The sequence below is a fragment of the Canis lupus genome, chromosome 32 (genome assembly GCF_011100685.1).
Source record: "Canis lupus familiaris isolate Mischka breed German Shepherd chromosome 32, alternate assembly UU_Cfam_GSD_1.0, whole genome shotgun sequence".
Lineage (NCBI taxonomy): Eukaryota > Metazoa > Chordata > Mammalia > Carnivora > Canidae > Canis > Canis lupus.
Genome location: NC_049253.1, coordinates 39156767 through 39169593, shown reverse-complemented (window position 1 = coordinate 39169593; position 12827 = coordinate 39156767). Strand labels below are relative to the sequence as shown.

The window sequence follows — 12827 nt, the reverse complement described above, 5'->3', positions numbered from 1 at the left end:
GTATTTGTTAAAATTTCCCACCATGCTCAAATTTAGAGTTCGGCAGCACGGTGCTGTATATGAACTGTATGTGAACTAGCAAACAACAGGTGACAGCTGATGGAAGGGTCACTTTGCCAAGCAATGTTACAATGGAAAGCTATAGCACTTTCGAATTATATAAGAAGACACAAGCGAGTTGAGTTTTGCTTAGTACTTCATAGCTTTTCAAAGGACTTCTAAATAAATAATGAATACTTAATCTTCTCAAAATGAGTTGAATAGTAATGAATATCAGTTACTATATTGGACTAGAACACAACAGCTCTCTCATTTCCTCTCTTACTGTCAGACGGTCTGTGCTCATATCCGCGAATGTGCCTATCTCCACTAGACTACCAGGGCTCTGGTAGCTTCCACCCTATAATGTGCTGAAAGCACCCCCATGCTGCAGGGTGAGATCAAGACCTTTTATGTAGGCTTGGTCTGCCCAGAAAGGGGTGGACATTCCTGGTATCAATCTTCAGGGGAAAAGCTCACCCTGAGAAAAGAAACTAGAACCAAAAAGCAGGCCTCAGAGAAGCAGAAAAGAACATATGTTTCTCTCTGGGCTTCTGCTTCTTGGTTTAGCTTTTAAACAGACAAAGGTATGTATAACTAACTAACTAACTAACTAAATAAATAAATAAATAAAACAAACAGTCAAAGGTTCCTGAAGGCTACTCTTAAATGGTGGTGGTTGAAATGACCTTGACAAAAGGATTTAAGCTAAGAGCTAACTAAGCCCAGTGGTCTAGTAGGGCAGTGTTATTCAAACTGCAACCTGCCAGTGAATCATGGTATCAATTTAGTATCAAATCAGCATCCCACATGTAACAGGGGTAAACAACATCCTGTGAAACTTGCTTCAGTCCTATGTGTATAGTAGATCAAAAAGTAAGCTATTTCTTACTATGAGGAGTGATCAAAAATGTTTGAAAGCCACTGCTATAGAGGATCCAAATCTCATAACTGAGATTATATAGTTTTATGTTAGTCTTTATTGTTTAGATTTTAGTAAAGCCACGTCTAAATTTTCCATTCTTATTTTAGCTGTGCCACAGGGAATTAAGGTTGAGGTTTTATACCCTGTGCTTAAACTAGAACCAAGGAGGAAGAGTCCCCCTCCTGTGGCCAGCGGGGCGGGGGGGGGGGGGGGGGACAGTATAATTAAATGACTGTAATTAAACGGCTGTCCGGAAGAACTAGAGCTGCAGTATTCAACTGCTTCTTCCCATGTGAAGCTTTGTCCTTGTACTGTTACCCTGTAGAACTGGGCTACTTTTTAGAGGAATCTGGCGGCTTCCTTTATATTCTATTTCTTCCCAATCAGCTAATGTGTGAGAAGTTGGCTAACAATGATGGTTACAACTGGAGGTTCTCAGATAGGCAGGATGACTTATTAGAGTTTTAGGATGACTTATTAGAGTTTGTCTTCCAAACTGAGTCAATTTGGAGATTTGGTGTTTACAAAATAGGACCCTGGAGTAGCAGGTGTAAACTGGGCTGTCACAGGCAAACAGGCATGCATAGTTGGCTACCCTTCCTACAGGGAATGAAGAACACAAGCTCCTCTGAATGGTAACTCTCTGCTTGATTTTTAGGGTCTCTATTGCTTTGCATATGCTTGAGATTAACAAAAACATAAGCTCTGGATAATCGGTTGATAATGACAGTGAATAGCTCCTTTTTAGCTGTAGGAAAGTGAGAGAACAAAAAAACAGAATATTGGGATCCCTGGGTGGCGCAGTGGTTTGGCGCCTGCCTTTGGCCCGGGGCGCGATCCTGGAGACCCAGGATCGAATCCCACATCGGGCTCCCGGTGCATGGAGCCTGCTTCTCCCTCTGCCTGTGTCTCTGCCTCTCTCTCTCTCTGTAACTATCATAAATAAATAAAAATTTTAAAAAAAATTAAAAAAAAAAACAGAATATCAAATAAGAATATCTGGGTTTAAGAATTGTGTGAAAAAAAATAAATAAATAAATAAAAAATAAGAATTGTGTGATAAAAGATGAAACTTATCCTAATTATTTTTTATTTAGACTGATCTTATTAATTCAGTTTGCTAGTCACACAGTGATTAATAACTGGGAGTTGAAGTAAAACCTAGGAGGTACTCTGAAGTAATGAGTGGTAGGGGGAGACCACCTGGTAGCAAAATATTTGTTAGAGCTAATAAGCCTTGTAAAAATAATTTTAGTAGTCTTAACTTATTTTTTTAAGAAATTTAACTTGAAATATGCAAAACTTTTCTTCTACAGATGAATTAATTTGAGCAAACAATTTAAATTAAAATTGTTTATAACTTAACATATTGATATTTGGTGTCCTCCTACTCCATCTTAAAAGCTGCTTTTAATTTGACATTACTTTGATTCCTCATTTTCAAATAAACTATTAAAACATGTATAATTAAATCTGTGTATAATAGTCTGTGGAAGCACAGCAGCAAAATCTAACCTCACCTTGTCTTCATACATCCTTTTGGCTTCCCTTAACTCCGAACGTAGCTGGGAAACAGTAGATTCCAGATCACTGAGTTGTCGCATATACATTGAATTTTGGTTTCTTGCTTGTTCTCTAAGAAGGGTTTTAAAGGGGAGTAAAAGCAAATAGCAAACTAAGAATAAGTGTGATACCTAAGCATACTCTAGCATTTAGATACTTTCTCTAGTTCTTTTATATGGCATTAATAGGTCAAAAGTCTTTTATTTTCCAAAATTGCTTCTTTAAAGCTTCCACTCAATCACATTGTTAAGTGTTAAAACTAGATAGTGTATATAGGAGTTCATCTGTACTATTTTTTTTCTATTTTCATATATGATTGAAAATGTCCCTATAAAAAGTTTCAATTATATAAGCTCAAATTATAAAATTATTTATATGTATTCATGTGTATTCTATTTATATATATTAATACACACACATATACAGTGCGTGTGTGTCTTTGGTTCTATCAGTTGTAATATGAATAATATTTAAAACATCCAATTCCAAGAGGCCTAAATACCTGCAATAATACTTCCATGTAATCATATAATATTATCTCTTAAGTAATCTTTTCCATTCATTTAAATTAGAAATGTTTTACTTCCTTGTGGAATTTTTAGGCAAATTTTAAAAGATTTTAGGACAGAATATTAATGAAAATGGTATCTCTAAAATGAAGATAAATAACTACCAATTTCAAACTACCAGGACAAACATACTGAATGATTTCCAGTTGACTCTGGATGCTATTGGCTTGGCTTCGAGCACTGCTAGCTTTCTCAGTAAGTCCTGTTATTTCGATTTCATGTTCACTTATTAACTGCTCAATCCTATAAAGAAAATGCAGTGCTTGTTATTTGATACATAAGACTTTGCTTGGCTGATTATTCCAAAAATTAATGATTTTCAACACTCTTAAATTTAGTATTTTGCTTTGACTTTGAAGATGCTGCTCATTTTAGGTTTTAGAATTCAGATCTTTATAAAAAAAAATTCAGATCTTTAAAAAAATTTACAACGGTAGTAAGTTACAAGTACTATATATTATGTGACACACATGGGGGGAAGTGTCCTGTAACATATTGCAAACACAACAACAGGATTTTAAATATTCACACTAAATCATAAAGACTTTACATCATAAAGCTTTACATTAAGCTCAAGTCAGGTTTTGCCAACAAATGACTGACAAAGACTCTCTCCTTGACCAAACTTTAGTCAGGCTCCTCTGAGTCTTCTTCTAAGGCCTTGACCTTGGCACCCATCACCCTCCCATCTCACCCCCACTGGCCTGGCCTGCCCAGGCTTAGTAAGAATCTGGCTAAGTCAGTTCAGTGAGAATCTCCCCACCTTTGATGTCTCTACTGTCCCATTCATCTGCTCCTTGGCTGAAAATCCTTACCTTCCTGGTTGTATTAGGAGAGCTGAGCTTCATCTTTGTTCCCTAACACAGAACCCCTATTGCAAAAGCCTTGAATAAAATTTTCCTGAACCTTTTAAACAAATGTCAGAAAAATTTTCCCTTTCACATGAATTTGCCATAAACCTATGAAGAAAACTTCTTTGTTTCAGAATATTTTAGATTTTGGAATTGCTGATAAGGGATTTTAGTAAACCTATGGTTTAGTTCACTATGACTTTCTATACTTTAGTCAGAAACCCACCTATCTTGATGTTGTTGAAGAAGCAATTCTATTTTGTTCTGTGATTCAGACTTCAGTGCTTCAAGCTGATCCTCTACCTAGTTATATAAAAAAGAGATGCTGATTTATGGATTGGTAAATCTACATCTTGGAAAAGTTGGAGATTTTCCAACTAAAGGAACACTTTAGAAAGAAGCAAATAAAAGTAATACTGAAACTTAATACATTTTATCACCATATTTTATTAGATCACTTACTTTGGTTATACTCTCAGGAAGCCATACAGACAAATCAAGCTAGTTCCCTTAATTTACTGAGACGTCATTGTGGAAATAACTTATTTTAGAAAACAAAAGTGAGAACTTGGTTTGCTTTTAAGAACTTAAAAAAATATACACATCTAATACTATTCTCTTAATGGATTTTAATATAAAATTGAATAGTGTTCTCACCACTTACTGGAAATATCCTCCCTTTTAGATAAGAAATTTCTGTGTCTAATTCTCTTAAGATTTTACTAATAGCCGAGCCCAGGTTGCGGAAGTGGAGAGCAGACATGCTGTCCTGTTCATATATTTTCTTGCCTGAGGCTTCTTCAAAGTCAACTAGGATTGCTCGGATTTCTTGAAGCACTCCCTCATGACTAAGCATTATCTTTCTCAGCTGTTCTATTTGCATGTTGCTATCTTTCAGCATGTCCTCCTTAAGGCATTTGGCAGTTTCAAGTTCATGAACTGTATTTTGAAGCTGATTTCTCAAATCCTCCTGGGACTGACTCTCCCTTCGTCTATGAAATAAGTGAAAGAAGAAGAAATAATATTCATAAAGGTCATATTCACACAAGTAATATTATACTACAAAAAGTAAAATTTTAAAATAATTTTAGGTAACAACTCCCAACCTGATGTCAGCCATGGCATCTCTCTCCATTTGCATCTCTTGAAGTTTTGTTTGCAAATCAATGACTGACTGCCTTAAGTAAAACTTCTGTTTCTCATGCAATTCATTGCTCTAGAAAAAAATGCCAGGTAAATCAGTCTTTACCAGAGGAACTTCTTTTCTTAACGCTAATACTTTCCAAAAATCCATAGATTATTAATTTATTTTTAGGTGTACTTCCTTCTCCTTTCACCATACTTCAGGGCCTAATTAATCATTTCTCACCTAGATTATTGAACTATCTTAACTAGTCGAACTGTCTCAAGCTTGGCCCCTTTCAATTTATTCTTTACTTAATAACCAAAACACTATTTCTAAAACAAATCAGACTTCTAGCTCAAGATAAATACAGAAATAATTTTTATTTTTGAAAACAGGAAAATTGGTTAAAATTCTATATACAGAAAAGTCCATCCTCACCTCCAACCCACTTGAAAACTCTACAGCAGACAACCACCACCCAAAAGTCAAGGTGTTCTACTACAGAGAAATTCAGGAAGATCTCTAAAATTAGGCACTGAGAGAGACCTCCCAGCCTAACAACTGATACCACCTAATTATCCCAAAGCCAAGCCATCAAATTCTGCCTATTGAGAGAGCTTGCCATCAGCTTTTTTATTGCTCATCCTTGAGTATGAACAAAAATCAACCAACCAACTAACCAATCAACCAACAAATACTCATGGACACCTGAAGGAAGATTATAAAATACAAGAGTCCAAGATGAAACAAAGAAGCAAACACCAGAAAAAAAGGATCCTAAGAAACAAAGTAATACAGCAATAGAAGAACGCTTCCTAAAATTTATATTTGCAGAGAGAAAATGACTTTCAATGTTACCCAGCTAACGTTGTTCTCAGAATGCAAAGGTCCATAAAATATATGCCTATGTACCTTTCTTAAGTTTCTAAAGATGTACTTTGACTAAATGAAGCAGATCCAGAAAAAGGAAGACAGAAAACAATGAATCCTAGAAATCATGGATCCAATCAGGAAAGCTGTGATGAGAAGAAAACAGTTATACACAGACCTAAGAAATTCATCTAAGCCAGAAAATAGGACAGATGACTCTTGAAGAGTCCTGGATCAGAGGAGGATTTGAGAGAAAACCTACATGACGGTTCTTTTAAAAAACTTTTTAAAAAAGCATATGATAAAGGCATACACTTTCTGGTGAAAAAAACACTACACTGGAGAGCAAGTGTAAAAGGATACTAGTTGATTCTGCAATTGACAATGTCTATAAAGTCAATATAAAGTTAAGGCCCTTTATCTTTTCCTCTTATAGTCCAGGTGAATAACTACAGTACAGTCTGAACTATGGATGCCAACAGTGGAAATGGAAATCTGACGGGATTCCTGGGTGGCGCAGCGGTTTGGCGCCTGCCTTTGGCCCAGGGCGTGATCCTGGAGACCCAAGATGGAATCCCACGTCAGGCTCCCGGTGCATGGAGCCTGCTTCTCCCTCTGCCTATGTCTCTGCCTCTCTCTCTCTCCTTGTGTGACTATCATAAATAAATAAAAATTAAAAAAAAAAAGGAAATCTGAGAAATATATATGAGATATACTGGATATGGTGATAAAATGACACCAGGGAAGAGGTATCAAGAATAAATGAGGTTTGGGGGTGCCTGAGTGGCTCAGTGGTTAAGCGTCTGACTCTTGATTTCAACTCGGGTCATGATCTCAGGGTTGTGAGATCAAGCCCCACAGGCTCTATGTCTGTTTAAGAGTCTCTCCTTCTGTGCCCCCCTTAAAAAATATAAATGAAGTTTTTGCTTGTGTAATTATGTAAAGGTGGCACCACATACAATTAGAAGGAACACTGGGAGAAGGGTAGGCTTGGGGGAATGATCATGTATCCAGGCAGAAATGTTGAGTTTATAGACCCTCAGACATTTCAAGTATAAATGTCAAGTAGGTACATGCAGTGCTAAAGTAAGAGGTCTGTACTAGAAATATAAGTTGAGTGTTCATTGATATATAAATGGCAACAGAAGCCGTGGGAATCACTATGACTATTTTCAGATGGTTCTACTGGAACAAAAAAACAAAAACGAATAAGCTCAAGGAAAGTCAAGAGAGTTTATTTTCAAGGGACCTAGGAGAAAAGAATACTTAAGAGGAAGAAGATAATCACCTATGTGAAATGTTGCTTAAAATTCTAAGGAAGGTAAAACAGCAATGGGATTTAGCATCATGGCTTATTCCTACTGCAGCACAGATCTCATTGTTACTATCATTTTCTATATAAATATCTCAGCCACAGACTATAAATGTGTATACAGAAATGACCACGTAGGGCAGCCCCAGTGGCTCAGTGGTTTGGCGCCACCTTCAGCCCAGGGTGTGATCCTGGAGACGCAAGCTCAAGTCCCACGTCAGGCTCCCTGCGTGGAGCCTGCTTCTCCCTCTGCCTGTGTCTCTGCCTGTGTCTCTGCCTCTCATGAATAAATAAATAAAATCTTTTTAAAAAAAATGACCATGTATTTTCCATCTTTTTAGACCCAGCACCTAGCACATGTTACATAGGAGTTTTATGCTAAATATTGTAAGTATCCTAATAGCCCTGTATTCATTTAGAGATTTAACACATATTTACTGGGAGCCAATCAAGTGTCAGATCCTCTGCCAGAGAATGGACATGGAAAATGAATTAAGTAATGTGGAGGCCGAGAAAATTAAGGCCATTCCACTTTAAGTTCAGCGTTAGCACAAGTCCAGCCATCCCTGGCCCCTGTGAATAAGAGCTGAAATTTACATTACTTCAGTTACAGAAAAAAAAAAAAACAGTTTACAGCTTAACATCCTAGAAAGCCCCATATTAGAATGAGAACAGAGCCCAAGCCAGGGGCAGGAAGCCCCTATTAGAATAAGAACAGAGCTCAACGCCCTTGAAAGCCCCATATCAGAATGTAAACAGAACTTGAAAAATGGCTCCACCCCTTCTGGAGGTCCCCTAGACCAGCCCTTAAAACAAGCTAAAAACCACCTCGGGGTCCAAGTCCCTGCTCCACTGTGTCGAGTATACTTGGACCCAAGCTCGAGCTTGTAAATAAACCCTCTTCGGTGTCGGCTCCTTGGTGGTTTCTTGGATTCGCAATCTTGGGCACAACAGTAAGGCACTGTCTCTTTCCCTCATTGGTATCTCTGTGCTTCATCCATCTATCCATCCATCCCACCCACCCTCTTTATTTGCAGTCATCACAAAGTATTGTCACTATTTGTTTATATACCAGCTCTTCTTCTTCAAGTCTATGAACTTCTTATGAGTCCTACCTTATTCATCTCTGTATCCTTGTACATGATATAATAGGTAATGATTCTCGGCACTTAATATTAAGTTGTGGTTTTTTTTCCCTAAATGTATTTACACAGTCTGATAAGGTAGAACAATGTGTGAATAAATACAGTAATGTGCTAAATACTACAGTAGACATGTGCACATAGGGCAACAGCTGTACAGAGGAGAATATACTTAATGCTGTTTAGAGGAAAGGATTCAGAGAAGCAAATGCTTAGCTGAGTCTTGATGGATATCAAGAATTTGCCAGACAGCCATATAAAGAAGAGGAAATTAGCCTGAGCTATTTACATATATCTAAAAACCTACTCTTACAACTGCTTTGTAAAGAAAAATGAGCTATCATGATAGCAGGTCAGTAGGCCTGAACCAATTATTATGATAACATTTTGAGCTATTCAAGTTTCATTAAAATTAACCATGAAACCAAGGCATTCTATTAACAAAAGGAAAAAAGGTATGTAAACTTCATGTGCCCAATTTTTATTTTATTTTATTATTATTTTTTTTTATTTACGATAGTCACACAGGAGAGAGAGAGAGGCAGAGACATAGGCAGAGGGAGAAGCAGGCTCCATGCACCGGGAGCCTGACTTGGGATTCGATCCCAGGTCTCTAGGATCGCGCCCTGAGCCAAAGGCAGGCGTTTGTTAAACCGCTGCGCCACCCAGGGATCCCATGTGCCCAATTTTTAATACTGAAATAGAAGGCATAAGCCAAATTAGGGGCACCTGGGTAGCTCAGTGGTTGAGCAACTGCCTTTGGCTCAGGGCATGATCCCGGGGTTCTAGGATCGAGTCCCGCCTTGGGTTCCTGCAGGGACCCTGCTTCTCTCTCTGTGCATGTCTCTGCCCTTCTGTCTTTCATGAATGAATAAATACAATCTTTAAAATAAAAAAGAAGGCATAAGCCAAATTAACAAGTTTAACCAATAAATCCATTGTTAAATGTTTTTGTTTTAATTTTTTTTAAATTAATTAATTTATTTATGATAGTCACAGAGAGAGACAGAGAGAGGCAGAGACACAGGCAGAGGGAGAAGCAGGCTCCATGCACCGGGAGCCCAAAGGCAGGCACTAAACTGCTGCGCCACCCAGGGATCCCCCTTGTTTTGTTTTAAAGATTTTATTTATTTATTCATGAGAGACAGAGAATGAGAGAGAGAGAGAGAGAGAGAGGCAGAGACACAGGCAGAGGGAGAAGCAGGCTCCATGCAAAGAGCCCAATATGGGACTCGATCCCAGATCCCGGAATCACGCCCTGAGCCAAAGGCAGACTCTCAATCACTGAGCCACCCAGGCATCCCATGTTAAGTGTTTATTAAGTTTAGGTTCTGTTCCAAGGCAACATGTCTCACTGCCATCCCCAAATGGCATAGAGTACTGGAAGAAAAGAATGTAACTTACTTCGTTTAGTCTTCTCTGCAGATCTTTGACTTGATGTGAATATTCTTCCAAAACACGTTCAATATGTTCCTTTCCAGGGTAAGGGATGACTTTCCTAGGAGAATCAAGTTCCACTTCATATTTGGGGAAAAAAGGAATTTGTGCCAATGTCCCAGCTGAAGATGTGTTTTCAATTATTGTACCACGAACAGATGACATAAAAAATGGACTTGAAGAACCTAAATATTAAAGAATTAACCAACTTTTAATAAAATAATTTTGTGGTAAACATTATCCTAGGTGTTTTCCTTATTGAACTCTGAAGATGCTCAAGGTCTCATGAAAAGAGACAAGTAAAAGATGAGTAGGAGCTTAGGAGAGACAAGCACTAGGTAAAAAAGAGATTTGGTAAAGCTGATGAAGGAGCAGTAGACGTCCACCCTTCATCAGCTTTGCCAACTCCCGGAGCTCTGAGGACACTAAACAAATGATGAGTAGCTTCATGCTGTCCATCTCTGCTGTGGTCATGTCATATCTGCAGAACCCTCAGTCCATGACACCCCCCTGGTGATGTCAGCCTAGGACTTCTCTCTACACCTTCCCCTAGGCCTGGCCCCTGGCTGCTCAGCCTCTGCCCTCAGCTGCTGTCCTGGGCTTCCCTGAATGAAGTAGTCTCCGGGCTTGCAGCTGGATGGAGGGAACCTGACCCTTTCCCTGAGATTCTACTTCTGTTGGACAGAGGGGAATATCTTAAGCCTACCCCGCCTGCCTGCCTTCCTCATCCTGCCTGCTGAGGGAGATGCTGCCCATGTTTCTACGTGTATCCACTCGTTTTTTTGTTGTTGTTGTTGTTGTTGAAACCAGTAATAAAATTTTGCATTCTGGCTATTAAAAAAAAAAAGAGAGAGAGAGAGATTTGGGAAGAGGGAGTCTCACTTGATAGTGATCAAGTGATACCTGAACTGAATGAGGCTTGAAGCATATTAAGAAGAGGAAGGGGGGATCCCTGGGTGGCGCAGCGGTTTGGCGCCTGCCTTTGGCCCAGGGCGCGATCCTGGAGACCCGGGATCGAATCCCACGTCGGGCTCCCAGTGCATGGAGCCTGCTTCTCCCTCTGCCTGAGTCTCTGCCTCTCTCTCTCTCTCTCTCTGTGACTATCATAAATAAATAAAAATTAAAAAAAAAAAAAAAAAAAAAAAAAAAAAAAAAGAAGAGGAAGGGCATTGTAGGCAGTGGGAGCACTATCATTATTGGTGAGAAGGCTGGAGACAGCATAGTATATTTTGGGTGATGGAAAGGAAGTAGCCAGATATGAAAATGAAGATATAGGCCAAATTATGAAGGGCCCTGTGGTCATGCCAAGGAATCTGAACTTCATCTTGAAAGCTTTGGGAAATCATTAATGGATTTGAGATTTTAAGAGTAGTTAACTAGGTCTGTGGTTTGAAAAGGCTCTCTGGCTTCAGTGTGGAGAATGCACGAGATGAAGATAAAACTGAAGGTAGAAAAACAAGTTGGGGGTGCCTGGATGGCTCGGTGGGGTCCTGAGATCGAGTCCCACATTGGGCTCCCCGCAGGGAGCCTGCTTGTGTCTCTGTCTCTTTCTGTCTCTCATGAATAAATTAAAAAAAAATTAAAAAAAAAAAGAGAGAATCAAATTGGAGAAGGCTTTCAACAATGTAAGCAAGAGATGGTAAGGGTCTACCCTAAAGGAGAGGCAGTGGTGACAGACTCAAGAGTGTGGATTTGAGAAATACATGTAGTAAGTAAAAGACAGGGAGTTGTTAAAGGTCTCTCTTGGGTTTTGAGCTTCAACATCCAAGTAATGCTGTTTGACTTGTGAGTTCAGGAGTAGGTGCTGCTTCAGAGATAAGGATTTGGGAATCATCAGCATTTGAATTCTAGCGAATCCTTGATGTCAATGAGATCATCCAGGGGCAGTGTATAGAGTGAAAAGAGAAGAGGAATAAGAAGAGAACTCTGACAAAATACCAATAGTTAAAGGGAAGACAAGGAAGGAAAACCCAGGAAGATTCACAGAAAACCCACAAAGATATTAGAGAATTATATTCAAAAAACACCACTGATTTGGACTGAGCTGCAGAGACAGTGTGAGATGAAAAGAGGCCTTCCTATAGGCAGGCTGGAAGCCCCTAGGCTGAAAACATAAGCTACCTTATATGTAAAAGGAAGGTCGTCTTAGAGTTAGACCCAAGAGTCCAGAGAATGGCACTAAGAACCATGGAGAATTATTTCTAGGCCAGAGTCCCAATCAGGGCATGGTCAACTTGTGCTCAGCTAGATTTCAGAATTGTGATGAACTGTGAGCCTCCTGTTTTCCTCATTTGGAATGGTAGTTTTGATGGCGGTTATCCTAGGCCTGCCTGACATTGTATGTTGGCTGTCACAGGTCTTCAGATGAAGAGGAACCCAACTCAGGGAGCTGTATTTAAGGACTTAGAACTGAGGAGCTTCATCCACATCTGAATCTAATTCCAATAAAGAGATTCTGGCCTTTGAATGAATGGATGCTATAATGGGATGAGACTGTTAGGGGCCTTCTTGGGAGGGAGTGAAGGCACTCCACATGTGAGAGAAATGTAAATTTGTGACCAGAGGTAAACTGTGGTGCTTTGAAAATATGTCCATAAATTCTTTGATAGTCCTCCCTCTAATAGGTAGAGTATCCCTCCTCTACAAAAGGAGAAATGAGTGTATGTGTTAAGCATGTACATATGTGGGGGGAGGGGTAGCAATTGCTTAATATTGCAAAAAGAAACACTGGAAGAATAAAACAGAAACTCATGAAAATGGTTATCTATAGAGGTATAGGGGATGGGTAGAAATAGAGGGGATAGGGTTGGCAGCAAGACTCTACTAAATATACCTTTCATCAGGTTTTTACTGTATGCCGTACATGTGTTATACATATTCCAAAAATAACATGAGGTTGAATACTAACAAAAACAAATAAACCCAAGTGTATATAGTAAGTTGATAACATAATGTCACAGAGAGAAATAGTTCCTTCAAGTAACGTTAGAACA

The 12827-nt window shown here is 38.9% G+C and overlaps 1 protein-coding gene across 16 annotated transcripts in view; it reads right to left on the bottom strand.

Moving 5' to 3' along the window:
* Positions 1-12827, bottom strand: part of CCDC158 (coiled-coil domain containing 158) — a 127331-nt gene that overhangs the window by 72229 nt on the left and 42275 nt on the right. For 13 of the 16 annotated variants that reach the window (XR_005382942.1, XR_005382944.1, XR_005382943.1 and 10 more), the window contains 6 exons: positions 9802-10019; positions 5054-5163; positions 4612-4939; positions 4174-4250; positions 3229-3339; positions 2485-2599 (listed from right to left, as the gene is read on the bottom strand). Coding sequence is in view for 13 of the 16 variants with exons in the window: in XM_038582390.1 (XP_038438318.1) it covers positions 2485-2599; positions 3229-3339; positions 4174-4250; positions 4612-4939; positions 5054-5163; positions 9802-10019 (959 nt within the window). In the remaining 3 variants the exon portion in view is untranslated. The remainder of the gene's footprint in view (positions 1-2484; positions 2600-3228; positions 3340-4173; positions 4251-4611; positions 4940-5053; positions 5164-9801; positions 10020-12827) is intronic. The other 3 variants (XM_038582396.1, XM_038582398.1, XM_038582399.1) reach the window with 3 other exon arrangements.